The sequence below is a fragment of the Drosophila ananassae genome, chromosome 2R (assembly GCF_017639315.1).
Source record: "Drosophila ananassae strain 14024-0371.13 chromosome 2R, ASM1763931v2, whole genome shotgun sequence".
Lineage (NCBI taxonomy): Eukaryota > Metazoa > Arthropoda > Insecta > Diptera > Drosophilidae > Drosophila > Drosophila ananassae.
The window spans coordinates 8,457,055-8,473,468 of NC_057928.1; the positions used below are offsets into that span (position 1 = coordinate 8,457,055).

The 16,414-nt window shown below is 36.9% G+C and overlaps 1 protein-coding gene and 1 long non-coding RNA gene across 3 annotated transcripts; one reads left to right on the forward strand and one right to left on the reverse strand.

Annotated features, from left to right (window-relative positions):
• Positions 1-481: 481 nt before the first annotated feature.
• LOC6493671 (protein I'm not dead yet) lies at positions 482-14,127 on the reverse strand. 2 transcript variants are annotated; one of them, XM_001958165.4, is made up of 9 exons: positions 13,899-14,127; positions 3,199-3,233; positions 3,000-3,129; positions 2,820-2,936; positions 2,599-2,747; positions 2,341-2,529; positions 1,825-2,283; positions 1,384-1,759; positions 482-1,330 (listed from the first exon to the last, which is right to left on the reverse strand). In XM_001958165.4, the coding sequence occupies exons 1-9, from the start codon at positions 13,920-13,922 to the stop codon at positions 1,052-1,054; spliced, it is 1,758 nt and encodes a 585-aa protein (XP_001958201.1). In that variant the 5' UTR covers positions 13,923-14,127; the 3' UTR covers positions 482-1,051. The 2 variants fall into 2 exon arrangements, with proteins under 2 accessions (XP_001958201.1, XP_014764492.1); XM_014909006.3 differs by lacking the exon at positions 13,899-14,127 and adding an exon at positions 9,390-9,510.
• Positions 9,523-10,689, forward strand: LOC116655905. Its single transcript, XR_004311006.2, has 3 exons — positions 9,523-9,657; positions 9,856-9,895; positions 9,972-10,689. It is a non-coding gene; the product is annotated as an uncharacterized LOC116655905 (long non-coding RNA).
• Positions 14,128-16,414: the final 2,287 nt, after the last annotated feature.

The following is a 16,414-nucleotide window of genomic DNA, read 5'->3' on the forward strand; positions in this document are numbered from 1 at the left end:
ATCGATCCACAAATCTTTTAAGGTATTCCGCTCAAGAATCGGATGTGTATTTATAAAGATATGGCCGATTGCTCGCCAAGTTTATAAAAAGGCAATATATATATTTTTTATTCGTTTTATAATGATTTTTTGTGACTGTTTATTCTAGTTTTGTTTTAAGGAAAGCGTCATAAGTATAATATTTTTAGGTTGTATTTAAATATTTTTAACATTTAAATTTAAAAAATCGATTGTTAGCTATCGATAGTTGCGCATGGTGTGATTGCCACCTTGCTGTAAAATGTTTCCGCGAGCTGCCATACTGTTTTATTTTTAAATTATAAATTTAAAAAATCGAATTAAATTTAAGTGATCCGATATAGAGTAACTGTAGTAACAATTTCAGAATATTAAGAAAATACCTATTTTAAATGTGTAAAGGGCTAAAGTCTTTCAATAAATCCATAAAAATATAAATTTGATTTCAATAAACACAAATGGGTAATTTTGAGCTTTTATTTTATTTTTTAATTAAAAACTATATACAACATAAATCATTTGAAATTTACACAGTATCATTTAACTTAGTCTAAACGCTATTTGTGTGCTGTTTCCGTTTGCAATCAAGGGTTGAGTAAGTTGTTCGTTACAAATAGTTTTAAAATTGCAAAACATGTATGAATATATACGTTCTCAGTCTAGTTTAGAAAAATAAAGGCAAGCAGTTGCCGCCCATGAACGCTTTTCTTTGCATTTTTGATATCTTCTCTGCTAAATGCAACAATTAAGTAACATTAACTTGTATTTTGATATTTAGCTGAGTTTGGGGTTGAAGAACCTTCGCCACCTATCTTATGGTACTTTTTTTTCTACACATTTTCGCTAAATATTAGATAATGTTTTGTATCAAAAGATTCTGCAAATCAGAAATGCATTTACCCTAAACATTGTGTCACACTCTATTTTCATCTGTCAGCAAAAGGCACTTTTCTTGTACAATTCCCTAATTCTCATTATGATTTTCATCGCTTTGTGGGCCTGCGTGAGTAACGGTAAACTAGTGACTAACTAACTAATGCGTAGCATTGATGACGGCGGCCCTGGCCCAATCGGGGAAGGTGTTCAGGTTGGGGTAGACAACCAGGCCCCAGGTCTGACAGAAAACGAACAGAACCACAATGGTGATGATGGTCGGTCCAATGCCAGCAATGGCCATGTCCTTCGTCCTGATGTTGGCATATCCGGCGACCAGAGCGTTCGGCGGAGTGCTCACCGGCAGGTGGAAGGCCATGCTGCAGGCCAAACCGGCGGGCAGGATCAGGTAAAGTGGATGAATCTCAATGGCCAGAGCCTGGAATGAATTGGTTAGTAAAATTTTATGAAACAAAAACTAATTAAACTCACCATTTCTGCTAGGACAGGCACAATAATGTTGGCAATGGCCACGTTCGAGCTGAAGGCTGTCAGGAAGACAGCCACCAGGATCACGACCAGCAAGAGAACAGCATTCGGCAGAACCTTCAGGCCAATCAAGGCATTACCAATTAGCTTGGCCATGCCGCTCACCTTGCTGCCCTCAGCCAGAGCGAAGCCACCGCCGAGCAGGAAGACCAGACCCCATGGCACCTTGGTCTGGATGAACTTCCAGGTGATCAGGGAAGGAGTGGGGCTGGTGGGCACAGCACCCCTGCCGGTGCAGTAACGAAGGAAAGCATAGTTGGCGGGCAAGATGAAGCACATGATGACAACGAAAATAGTCGGCATAGAGTTGCGGATGTCCCTGGAAGAATATTAAAAAGAGGGATTAGTAAGGCACATATTATGTATCCTTATATAACTACTTACTTCTGGTTCAGGAAGTCGGCCCAGCCCATGAAGATGCCCGGCTTGCGGGTAAAGTACATTATCACCATGAAGATGAACAGAATCATAACTTGGATTTCGTGAATGCTCATGGGTCCCAGTTCCTTGTAACGCTGATCGATGACCTTCTTGGCCACATCGGCACCCTCCTTGCCCATCTGGACCTCTTGGGCCTCCTTGCTCTTGGGACGCCACAGACCCATGAAATGCCACTGCAGGAACAGGAAGGTCAGCAGGGTGTACACCAGCATCGAAGGCACCGAGTAGAACATGAAGGTGGGGAAGTCCATTTGCTCGGTCGAGGTGGGGAAACGAGTATCATAGATGCCCTTGAAGGTCAGATTAGTGGCAGTTCCAATGATGGTGCCACAACCGCCCAGAGAAGAAGCATAGGCGATGCCCAGATAGTAGCACAGAGTGATCTTGGTGGGGTAGGGAGGTCTAAGGAATACAAAATGGTTAGTAATGCTCGCGACTTAGAACCCTCTCTACACTCACTCATCATCGTTGTTCTTCTTGGCTCCTCCAACAATCTGGTATTGGGGTTCGTGGTTGATCTTGCAAACACCCTGAGCCTGCAGCTCCTCCAGCACAGCCTGGATAATGGGGCACATCATGGCCGTGCAGGCGGCGTTCGAGATCCACATGGACAGGAACATGGTGACCATAATCAAGCCAAAGTGTAATCTGTCATGGAACAAAAATAAGTACAAAATGAGTAAAATGCAAAGCGATTATCCAAATGAGTTAATTTACCTGCGGGGACTGCAGCCCACGATCTGGATTACCCTCAAAGCGAGACGCTTGTGGAGATTACAGTATTCCACGGCCAATGCCACCATAATGCCGCCCATGAACATGACCAGCGTGTCTTTGAAGTACAAGCGACAGGTCTTATCAGAGTCCTAAAAATAGACAAAAAAAAACAAAAATTAGCAAAATGGTTTATTGTTTAAGGTAAAGAGTTAAAAAATCACCATTATTCCCATTACAGGGAAAGCAACAATTGGTATCATGGAGGTTATATAAAGGGGAAGAGCTTCCGTCACCCAAAACACGGCCATAACCAGAAGCAGGTACATGCAACGATATTCCTGAAAATAGTAACAATTATTAATAAAAATAGTTAAGAAAAAAGACTAGAATTTAAAACTTACGGGTGTATTGTTCAGGAGCATGATGGGGAGGCATAGCAGGGGCACCAAGAAGACCACCAGGCCTTTCCAGTGATTGGAAAAGAAGTTGGAGCACTTTGCTGGTGGTGGCGGTGGTTCGCTACCAATTTCACTGGAAATATAAAGAAAATGGTATAAATTATTATACAATATATATTTAAAAATATTTCATAACACTTACATTTCCATTTTGATGTCCGTCGGAGGTCGTAGGATCTATAAGAAGACACGAAACAAATAAATCAATTAAAAATACTCGAGAATCAATAATCAAGAACGAGCCCCCTTGTCGAGAAGTGAAGAAGAACGAACCACTTGTTGCCATGTCGTTACCCAAAGTAGTGGGGTGTTCGGTGAACCCCAAACTGAACCCCAACACAATCGATTGTCATCGTTTCACGCTTCATTTAAATGCCATCCATCAATATCTATGGCAGTCCAAACGTAACCAATTGAAAATCATTTGAATCGAGCACACCATCACACCCAAAAAACAATAAAAAAAAACAAAGTAAATAAATAGAGAAGTATATGGAAATGAGGCGCGTGATTTAATTTCTTTTTTTGCGCAAAATACAAAAAGAGAAAAAGAAACCAAATTCCAACACTAGACAGTAAAATGGAAATGAAATAGAATGGAACGGAACGAGCCTTCGGTGTTGGGTGTCTATGATGTCTATATAATATATTAAAATATACTATATATAAGTACTGGGTTGGCCCCTTATGAGTTGTTCTATTTAGTCTGTTAGATAATCCATGCGTACGGCCTCCTGTTAGGAGGGGGCTAGGAGGCACGTCCTATCGCTGATTCCATTGAAGCCTCTTATCGGCATAGAACTAACAATCAATCAAGCCATTAAGCTCCAGACAAATATAATAGCTCCCTCCTGAGCCCACACACATTTCAGTATCTATGTATTTATGGTTCTGTAGATACATCTATATTCTAGATGAAGGCAACCCACTAATTATAGATCGATGTTGGGGGAAAACAAACCGAACCACCAATGTCAATGCCAGCGATATGAGCATAAAATGTGTGGACTTTCGTTGGGGGAGACCTAAGGGGCCATGGAGGGTCTGAAATGGATCTGTGGCGTGTCACATGCAACCTCCAAAGGGGCCATTGACTGCCAGAATAAAGTGAAATGTCGTAGGTTAGAAACAGACTCAACAGACATATTTAATATTTAGTTTTGCCTTTTTTTTAGTCCTCATATCTCGTATATATTTTGTTAAATTCCCTTTAGTTTTCACTAATTTACAGACTCATTTTCTATTTGCGAATTAAATGTCGTTAATTAGCTTAGTTAGCAAGTTGCCGCCTTTTGTGTATCACTTTATTGAGCTTATCTTGGCTTGTTATTTATTTCAGCGCCGTTGACTGTTGTTTGTTGGCCCGAACATTGTTTACAATGGCTTTTTTGTTGATGTTGATGCACTGTTCGTGTGCTCCGCCACCAGCCAGACGTAAATGGAGATCGGCTTTTGTTTAAAGGCGGCGAACGATGGGTTTTCAATTTCACACTGCCTTTTGACGAGATTGACGAGTTTTCAGATAGACAGGCCCGTCTTAAATAACAATATATAGGACATATTTCATAAATATGCACTGTAGAATATTAAATGCACGTGCTAAGATACATTTAAAGTGAGCTCACCCCCTTCAGAACGCAAGTCAAAAGTCAGTCATCAATTGAAAAATATTTCCACACGGCAATTAAAAGTATTTTCTGGCAGGGTTGGGCTCTCAGAACCGCAAACAGTGTGACTTCTCAGTTCAGACCTTATTGCCATGCCACGCCCCTTTTTCATAGCAACCTTCTATACTATATAGATGAAGAAAATAAATAGAACTTGTTGCTGTGGCCCTGATTGAGCCAGATAGCCAGAGGGAGAGAGAACAAGTCACCCAAATGCCTGCCAGATTGGAGGCAAAAACTGATAAAGTCAAATCAATATTATAGAACATTTTAAAAAGTAAATAGGTTTCTAGTACATAGTGGTTATAGAGCTATATATAGTCTGCTGGGGGGGATGCTATCAGTTGAGATTCGTCCATCTACGTCAGTGGACGCTCTGAATATTAATAAAAAATATATATGCCATAGGTATACTATATAGTATTACATCTTTATACTGTAATCAAAAAATATATATATATAGACACTTTATAGCAGAGTGGAATATTTTTTAGCGTTTTCATGAGTGTCATAACAGAATGTCTTTCAGAAAATAATGCAAACATCAACAAGACATACTTAGGAGGATACTTTTATAATTTTTTAATAAAAAAAAAGAATAATTTGCAGTAAAAATATTATCAAATAAAGTGTTGCTACTAAAGATAATTTAAAAGCTAATACTTCAAGCTTTATTGATTTTCAATCTGGTATCATCTTTAGATTTAATTATAACTCTCTAAACTGATATTAAAAATAATATCTACTAGCACTATACTATCTTTAAACAGCTTGGGGGAATAATCAATGAAATTAACTAATAATAGTTAAAGACTGTCGACACGAAACACCTTCTAGTTCCTCCAAGTTATTCCTATCCTATTATTATAGTTTTTTTTTTTGAAAATAATAATATAGATTGGCTGTTTAAGAAAGGTATTGTATCAGAACCACTTCTAAATTTGGTACTAAATAAATTAATGACCTTAAGTGCTATTTGTTCTGATTCTCCGATAGAGCAACTACACTTTGATTGAGAATAGATATGATATGGTATAGTTATATGTTCTCGATAACTAGAGTAAAGTGTTTACAAGTTAATTTAAATAATGGGTCATGGAGAGACTACATTCCAAGTGGGCAATTGTGACCAGCTCAGCTTGGAACGAAATATACAAAAAAAAAACCTTATTCATTAACCCTCAAACGATCACGTATTTGCGTAAATTAGCGTATCAATAAACAGGCTGACGGGCTATATCTGGCTATATATAGGGGACTAATAACCAATACGCAAATGTACAGTTTTCGGTTGAGTGCACTTTAAAGAGACATTAATGCGGAAATTAAGGGTTGGATTTGTGTTATAAAATTAGCATACTCGAATGAGTAACAGGTTGTCGCAATAAAGTACACAATCGTTACAGTTGAAACATGCCAAAAATTAATTATCCCAAAAGAGAGTTTAATGAATTTACAAACTCTATAAACATATCATTTTAATTGAAAACTAAGCCCCTCCTTGAAGAAAGCAAAGACATGTCCGGAAATAAAAAAATTTGCAATTTAGAGCTTGGAACACGCAAAAATATTTAAATAATTTCCGACTGCCCGTCTTCCATTAGCGAATTCGCATTAATTTTTTCCATTTTTTACAGTAGAGCCATACTAGTCTGCAGATAAGAAAAAAAAACCAGTCCATCGAAAATATAGAAATCTAGTGGGCCATTTAGTCGCAATAAAGATATAAACAAAGCCATAAACCAAACAAAGAGCAAGTAAATTGCAATAGAAATAAAAACAGAGGCACATTCATTGAAAGATCACCAAGAAATAGTATTATTTTAATTATAATCTGACTTGTAATATTTCTGGAAATATTTATAAAAATATAACCTCAAACTAGTGATAAGGAATTTGAGTTTCTAGTTCAAGTGTTTGTTATATACCCATAGGCTTCTGAAATACATAGAGATCAGTACTTTAGACTCTAATCAGAGGCGATTACTTAGATCCAAAGTACAATATAATGGTTATAATTAAACACTGTTTAGTGTTTAGTACAAACAACTAGCTAGCACTACTGACTTTTACTTATGCTCTATATTTTAGAGTCTAAAATAAGCCGACAACTTCTCATTAAAATAGATGAAGTAAGCCGATAAAAATCACCTTATGACACTCGCATATATTTGGTATGGAAATGGTAGTCTACTTATTCTACTTTTGCTTTTTATTTTGTTTCATTTAAGACCGGCACTTGGCAACAAGTAATTGTGTTCTGTGTTATCGCTAAAGAATTTCAGAAACATTTTTAAAATATTTTTCTTTATTTTTATGTGCATTTTGGGAGCTTCCCCAACATCACAGTTTATTTATTTTCATTGTTGTTTGAGAAATAATTTGATTTTTAAAGCGGAAGCAGCCGTAACTTATTAAAATTGTCAATAAAACTCAGCCACTAGACTGTCGTGGAGCATAATTTATATTCTGTTGGCGAATCTCTAGGTTCCATTCAACTCTTACACCTTCAGTTAGTAACTTTCCGGTTGGCATATTAATTAGAGATGACTCCCGATGTCACCGGAACAAGAAAATTTTCCAATTTTCTATTCAACCAACTAACATGAATTGTAATCCCAGTCCAGTATGGACTATTCTACCAATTAATATGTCAGAGCTGTTGTGGCTAATAGAACTTTGAACTTGGCATTGGGGGGCATTGTCAACAAAAATGAAAACAAAACAAAGACGATGCCAATTTGCATAATAAACTGTAGTTGTATACTTAGTCATTGCTTCTATGAGATTATAATTGTGATAAAAAAATATTATTCATTTAAAGGGATACCCGGTTTTATCTTCTGTCCCAGTTTAACCCAAAATAGCCTAATCAGAGAGGAATATTGGTCAATGACCACATAGAACTGATATCAATTATTTTTCGACACAATTCCCACATCCTACGTCAATATCTGAGAGATATAGTAATATTAGTCCAGTATTTGATTAGGGCAGTTATTGGGTGTGAATTAATAAACAGAAACAGAAATCACGCTATCTCCACAGAGCCATAAAAATAGGTGTAAAGTTGAAAAATAAATATTTTGGGAGGGAATTAACACCTTGATCGTTTAGGGAACAGGAACACAATTTGACGTAATATTTAATGCCACATTTTAAACTTAAAATAATTAATAATTAGTAATTGAATTTAATTTTTAAGTCAAACAAGGTTAACGAGTATTTCTTGTTTCTAACAAGTGCGCCTCTGTCCTAGGCACATAACAAAGTCTTGATTTAGTTAGTTTTCAATAAAATTTCAATAAACTATCAAGAGTTCTCGGGAAAATCCTACAATATTATGCAATGGCAGCTGCGATAAAGCAATAATTACGTATTTAATGAATTAAATGCCAAGTAAAAACAGCTGTTTAAATAGGCCTACAATTAAATAATACCTTTTTTTAGTCATCCGATTTCTTTCTTTCACTTTCAAATATAGTCTAGACTCTAGACGCGTATTGATTAGCGGGATGCGTGTTCGGTTGATAAGAAGTGATCTGGTTATGACTCATGACACATTATGCAATCGCATGATCACTTTTCAAGTACATTCATAGAACTTATTTCTAATTAACTGCAATTAAAAGTTACAATACAAAGGCACATAAATATGAATGAAAGGGGCTTCGGTTTCAATATATATATATATATTTCAAAGATCGCTTTAAACATTCTAAAATGATATTTTTAGACAAGTGTCAGACCACACAATTGAAATACAATGCCTTGCAACCCATTGACTTTTGAAGAATTCTTCTCTGGGGTGGAGAAAGCAGGAAAATTCCATAGGCATAGAGTTTAACGACAAACATATGGAAAAGTGCAAACTTTAAAGGCCTTTTCAAGTAAAGAAAGAACTCAGACCCACTTGGAGCTTCCACAGGAGTAATTCTTCTTAGACTCTTCTGAAACTTTCACATATTTTTTTTTAAGAATTTCTAATTTCTGGAGGATTCTTTGAAGCTCTTTTGAAGAGAACTGAATCAAAACATCCCCCTTGAAAGTCCACCTGATAGAAGTTTCACTGTAGAGAGCCACCACTCTTCCCCTTCTCCCTCTTCAGGTGCATTCTTCTTCAGGAGGTAAGAGAAATAGGGGGAGGGGAGCTATGGAAACACCATGGAACGGAATAAAACAGAGAAGAATTCTGTTCGAACAAAGAACACGATGTTGGAGAGAGTAAATATTGGAAAGAAATCCATTTTGTAGAGACCATTGAAGGCATTGTTTTTGTTATTGTTATGGAAGAGCTTCTTCTTTCAATTCTTCCCCCCCCATTTCTCGATCGGTGTTCTTTGTGCCTAGACCTTCACACTGACGACACTCGGTCAACGAATTCTTCTCGCGGGGATGGGGTGCCCCCCTGCCCCTTTTTTTCGAGAAAATGCAGTCGTCACGATTTTCAAGTCACTTCCTCACCGAAAAAATTCGAAATAAACACAAAAAGCAACGCGGTATTTTTATCTCTAATGAAAACATGGGGAGAGAGGATCACGCACATGGTTGTGGGTTAGTTCCCAAAACTTGATAAGTAATTTCAAATCCCAAGGAATGTCTGTCTTTTCGAAAATATTTGCTTTGTTTTTTTTTTTAACACTTTATGCTTAATATTATTATTTACTTTTGAAAACTATTGGCAAGAGTTTTAGGGATTCGAATTATCCTCGCAGGAAACGACGAAACTCTTCGGAGAGAGCAAACACGCCCGGTCCGAAATGCGATTGAAATTGAAATGAATTGGCCGGAGGAGGAATTGAACGACGGAGGCGGCAGCTCAGTCGCTATCGGCTCGGTCGTTGCGGCGGGTGAGAGGCGAGAGCGCGAGAGAGTCGCTGAGAATTGGAAAGAAGAAGATGTTCGAACTGTTTTGGGATTTTGTTGATGGCACCGTGAGTTTTTGAAGTGATTTTATGGAATAAACAATCTAAAAACACAAATTTCATAGTTAGAAGTGTTCAATATGATTTGAAATTCAATTTAAAAACTATACAAAAATATTATTTACTCAAAAACCAAATATCTGAAACATTTTCATTGCTTTTTTTTGTATTTCTTTGAATAATATTTACGTTCTGCTCTATATTCAGATTTAAGCTTTTTATTCTTCGTCTAAAAATTGGAAAGCACGTAAGCCCTATCCCCTTGAAAATCTTAAAAGAATTCAAAAACCCTTAAAAATATCTGTTACTTTTCCCACCTCTAGCATCAAATTTCTAACAAAGCAGGTAAGCCAGGTATCTGGCACCTTCCATCGCTAGCCAGATATACTGCATCCAGACGGACAAGATTTCAAAACAAATGCTGTAATAGACGAGAAGCAAATACGAGAAAAAATAACAAAACAAGAGCGGAATCGAAATGGAAATGTCGTCCAACCCCCAAGACATGACATGAGAGCAGCCAGGCACGTGGAGGAAGCGGAGATAGGGTGAGAGTGAGGAGGATAAAGAATTGGCCATCATGGGTGCAAATGCAACCGGAGCAAAACAAATGCGAACAAGTTACCAGAAACGGGAAAACAACACACGGAGAAGCAGAGAAACTACGAGCAATAGACCGTACCGCTCCAAGCCGGAGAGACATGGACGGGCTCTGGTTGTTATTGCAACCGCATCTAATTAGACCAGCGACACGACGACGACGAGGAGAACACCAGTAGCCACCTGTTGCATGCCAGGAAGTCTGCGATGACAAGCTCCAGCACCCCGGGAAAATTATGTAAAGTGTTGTAGCAGGCGCCTGATAATTCCGGGCTATCGAGAATAGGGGTTTGCTTTTTGTTTTTTTAAAGGCAATTAGAAAACCAATTGAAATATTCATGTATACAGGAAGATAATAATTGCCATAATTAAAGGGGTATACTAGCTATCACTTCGAAAAAAAAATGATTAAAAAATAATAAATAATACTAGTACAGCTGAGCTTTGGTTTTCATTCAGGTTTCAAGGAAAATCCAAAATCAATGTCCATTAAATACAGTCCGATGATATCTGGGTAATTGCAATAAAACTTTCTCGACGAGTAGGGACATTCGTTCACAGGGTGAAAGTCAGCAGCAGCAGCAACAGGTCCCAGAATCCACTGGAAACACTCCAACAAGTCAATTTCAATTCCAATTTCGAATTCGAAGCAAACTCGTTTAGTGGGGGAAATTCCAATGCGCTTACATAAAGTACAAGAGATATGGATGTGACAAGTGGTGTCCCCATGCCATCGATATAATCTAAAATGGTCTTGAAGTTTTTCCTGTTCATGCATTGTGTAAATGTTCTATCATCTGTGTGTGGCATGTTCCACTTTCGGGAGTCTCCTAGAAACTGATAATACCCACAAGGGTTATGATAAGAGCCGCACTTATTTTATGTATTTTAAGACGATAGTATCACCGGGGGGTGATGAAATTATTAACTAGTACTTGCTAGAAATATTGATTCTAAAAATGTGAACTAAGTTCTGTTGCCAAGACCTTAAACCTTGCCACAAATCAAGTGAACTTTAATGGAAATATACCAATTCTTCCGCCCATGTCATATGCACCTTCTCAACACACACTTTCAAAAAATAAAATCAATATTCGAACAATTTTCAAAGTCAGACAGAAAATGACCATAAATTTTTGATTAGATCAGCACAATTGAGAACAAGGACAATTCGGTTAGACATTTAAAATGCATTAAGAGAGCTCCGAATCAATAGAGAAACGTGAAACGCTTGAGAACCTGCCAGGAGAAATATTTTTTATAAAAATACTCATTGCCAGGAAGGAGATAATTGCTTCAAAGGCCAGCGCCACAGATTACTTTCTTTGATCTTGCTGAATAAGCCAGATATACATATATATCTTCTATATCCCCATTTATGTGAATTTTTTTATATTAAATGCCTCAAGTGAGATCATTTTTCTGCATTAAATACTATGAAATGTAAATTATTCGACCAATGGCGAAAGGCGATAATAAAAATGCAAGGGGATTTATCATCACGAGTTGGACTCTATCTAGAAGGGGTTCTATTCCCTTCAGTTGTTAGGCTTTGTCAGTTTATTCATTAAAAAATATACAAAGAACAACTAGTAGGAAAAGAGGAATCAGGTTTCTGGATTTTTGATCCATTTTCATTTAGAAATCACTTCAAATTAGGCAGTTAATTGCCTCGCCAAACTGGCAGGTTTCAGACAAAGTTTAAGTGGAGACTCTCACTTAGGAAACCCCTCTGAGTTTAAAACCCAAAACCAGTTTATCTCCGGTCAATAAATTGTGGTTCAAGATTTTTTCAACTCGTTTTTTTTTCTTTGAGAGTTGCGAAAAACAAAACAAATGTGAACTTCAGTCAGAGATTACGTTGACCCACATTTAATCATTTTGTATCATAATCATAATCAAATAAATAAGGAACATTAAGAATCCATATCGGTATAAATTTGATTTTTATTTGGTATTTGGCACATTAGGTAACAGCCAAAAGCGTATTCCAATACAAAGTTCAGCCAAAAAAAAATATTGCGTATATCGAAATGCATACATTATACATCGAATGGATATATATTGAAGGAAAAAAAGCTTTTGCGGATCTACGTCTGCAATTGTTTTCCCTTTTGCGTCATTCCATGTCACGTGTGGGGGCGTCGAGCCCACAAAAAATTGTATCTTCAAGGTAACACAGGAGATTATGAGCCAAAATGTGTACAAACAAAAGTGCTTGAACCTCTTAATTCTAAAAATATAATAATTCTAAAAAAAATTCCACAAGTACCATGTGGTCTCATGACAAGAAGTGAATTTTGAACTCCCCCTTTTTATATAGTAATTGAAAGAACTTTGGACTTGTCGGGAAAAAAATAGGTTGAGATATAGAATATAATAAATTCATCTACGTTTTGCTAATTCCCATCACAAACAAACTAGAAAGAGTTCATTAAATTCAGTTACCCTCATTATTCCACAAAACACTGTTTACATATAATATCAGTTGGAGATATAGCAAATAGATAAAGTAAATAGAAGCCTAATCAAATTGTTCACTTGATTGGAAGGTCACACACAATGATTTATTGGGCCAATGAGTCAAGGCAAATAAATAAATTATCTTAAATATTGAACCCTAATATAAAAATATCAAAAGGGAGTCTAGATTTTCTTCGAGTGTGGTGATACTGCGTCTCTGCTATTAGATCAGCTGACAATAAAGGTAAACAAATACCTCGTTTCGAATAACAAATATGTAAAAGTTCCCTGAATAATATTATATATAAAGCTTCCATTCGAAGAACCTTTCAGATATCCAGGGTCCATAAAGAACTTTTACGATCCTCGCGCTTCTGGCTCACTTTTATCGCACGTGTTTGAATTTGTTCTTTAATAAAATGTTAAGCCTTTAAGCCTTCTGGATAATTGCCCTGAGAACCTTGCAAAAGTAATGCTAATTACTTTTGCTGAATCTGAATAATTATGCATACATTGTTATCTTTTGGTGTCGTCACTTAATTTTTTTTCAGTCAGGTGGTTGCCCAGACACGAGAGAGATAATGCCAAAGAAAAGAGAAAGGAGCGATTTTCGCCAAGATTTTGCACAAAAATTTGCCTTTTTAGTTAGATAATAGATACAAGATATCACCACTGCATTAATGAGTTGTAGTCATGGGTTGTTAAGTGGGCGTGTACACAAAATGACGACACTTGATAGCCGGAGCACTCAATTGGCCCACTGAACACGAGATAAATGCCATTCTTGTGAATGGAAAATATTTTTAGAAGAGCAATAGAATACTGAAAAGTGATCGTAGAGCGTATTAAGTCACTCCCGATCGCTATCACTACTTGACATTCAATTAATATATTGTTTATATAACACAACCTCTTACCTAATGCGACAAGTGCCACGCGCTCTTTGGACTGAAACCCGGTTTTCTATTCGCGTCGTAACAACTTTTATACTTTTTTTTGTGTTTTTGAGGAAAATCCGAAAAAGCCAAGGGGCTTGTCCCACGCATTACACCTGGTTCAAGGTCAACGAAAAGCAATTAAACACGAAAATAGAGGGAAAAAAATATGGCCATGTTCCCAATCTAACTAATCACCTCTCTAATCACAAGTAATTACCATATAGACCTCTCGATGAAAATCAATCTTACCATTTTCGTTGTTTCAGTTGCCATGGCTGATCAATATGTGGAATAGTCGTGGCTGTCTGAAGAATTGGCGTGGCTATCTTATTTTCGGCACACGATTAGTTCATAATTTACACTTTCGCGTCTATTTTTTTTTTTTGTGAGTTGGCTCAGACCCCTGGCCGGACAACTTTTTTATGAATATGTTGCTCAGCGTTCGACGACTAATTTGTGAATGCTACCAAAAGCCGAAACCGATTTTCTTTGGACGGTTCTCCTTCTCCTTCTCCTGCTCTCTCTCTCTATTTTTGTTAAGCCCTGGACAAAAGAAAATATCTGATAAGTGTCTGTTTGCCGACCGAGAGAGATACAATAATACTTATGTACAATATATACCGCCATCGAGCGGGACGCGTTTGAATATGGAGGTGAGTATAGTGCAAATACTAGCGGTTGCTCAGCGAGAGAGGACGGAGACTCTACAGTAAAGCACCTTAATCTGCAGCTACTAACTTGGCTAATACCAAGTTTATGACAAATTCTGAAAATAGGATAAAAATTAATAGGTTAGATTTCATCAAGATTTCATAAGCCATTACAATACTTACATACTTCATATTTATTTCTAACTATAAATATCTATAAAAATTATCTTATGTAGAGTCCTCACTGTTGTTTGCGTTAGCGGAATGTGGTCATTCGTGTTGTTGGGGTTGCCTGCAACTCTCTCAATGACCTTTTTCCTTTTACAACTCACATTGACCTTAAACCACTCCCGACCCGCCCGACATGCGATATAGTAGTCCGTCCATTTCCCCAGGCTGATGAAAACTCATTCATGGAAACGAAATGTGACGTCACCTGAGGCACCATTTGTTGTGGCCGTAAAGTGTATATTACTTTACGATTTGTTGACTTTAAACGCCAGATGATGACATTATTTTCGCGGAGCTCCCATCTGGAGGGAACTTTATCTCACATTTTTCTAACTAAGTTCCAAAATCCAATTATGCAGAACTAGTCCATCTAATGATAAACAATTAATGTGAAATTGTAAAAACATTTCTTTGAAAATTAAGGTTTTTAAATCTGATTTCACCGAAAAAATTCATTTTTTTACTTTGGTTCTGTATTTTTTGAATATGTTTATCCGTACCGTAAAATAAAGTACCTAATAGATAGGTAGAAAACAAAATAGCCAAAGAAACGGATAATTTGCCTTTCCCATTTTACAGTAAAAAAGATGTAAAATGTGGTAGGTTTGTGTCTTTGCTAAAAAGATTCACTTTAGCGGAGAACCTTTTTCTGGATAAAATAATTAAAAATTGCAACTGGTTTTCAATGAGGAAGTTAATATAAAGTTCAGGTAGTGTTTGCCGGTTATTTAAGACTTATTCTACCAAATTTCTATCTTTTTACTACCGCTTAGGCTAACACAAGCTTAATACCCATGGTTTTCTGGTAATGTTTCCTGTATTTTTGAGTCTGCAATCATCTGGAGTCGGATCTGAAGTTAATCAATGGTGATACGGTGGAAAGTCCTTGTTGAATGTTATATAAGACTTATATTCATCTTCGATTTCGCAGCTCCTTTGAAAATTTTTAAGTATTTCTAGCCTACTGACCCGACAGTATCCAATGATGGTCGCAGTAGCTAAATTAAAAAGAAAAGTTGTAAGTAAAAGAAATAAGAATCAAAGTATATTATTCCTTCTAAACCGATTCATCTTTTGACAGCTCCTCCAATAAATCTTTATGGTCTACTAACAGTCTTTCCGTTTCGCCAGCTTTCAGTGATGATTTCAACCAGAAGCCTAAAAATAAAAAAAAAATATTGTTACTAAAAAACATAATTATAAAAAATATGACTATATAAATATAGTTTTTTATGGAAAATTTAAAAAATACATAAATTATAGACTCGATAGACCATAAGTACTAAACTCAATAAGAAATGTAAAGAGTTTTTTATGACTAAATGACTTAACATATTAAAATTTCTTTTCGGTTCCATTATGATGCTGTAATTGCCCTCAGAAGCGGATCTAAAAAAGATTATGAAATTCGTATTAACATGCCGTATTAAATTTCATTCTTTGAAAACAAAACGGAAGTACATTTCATTATTTTGATTCCGGCGAGATGAATCTACTTGCCAGTCATCATCCTGATCATCATCGTCGTCGTCTAAACGATCTGCGCAGCCGCAGAGCTACCGTTAACACCCATTGCCGTTTATTTTTTTTATAGAGAAGGAAAGAGGAAACTCCCCGTAACCCCAAATCGCAACCCTATTAGTATGGACGTTATATTTTTTCCAGACTGACGCTGCAGTTGCGCGGCGGCTGTCAGCCGATGATTGCGATGATGCTGCATTGTTTTTTTCCTCTCCTCTCCTCTTCTACTTTTTTTTTTTTTGTATTTAAGCTGCCCCCTTTAACGATTCGGCTCGACGCAAGGATAACGAACTCTAAAGTCCTCCGGATCCGACCTCTACCGACCGTCTACCCTTTTCACGGCATTGAATTTCCCCCTTTTCG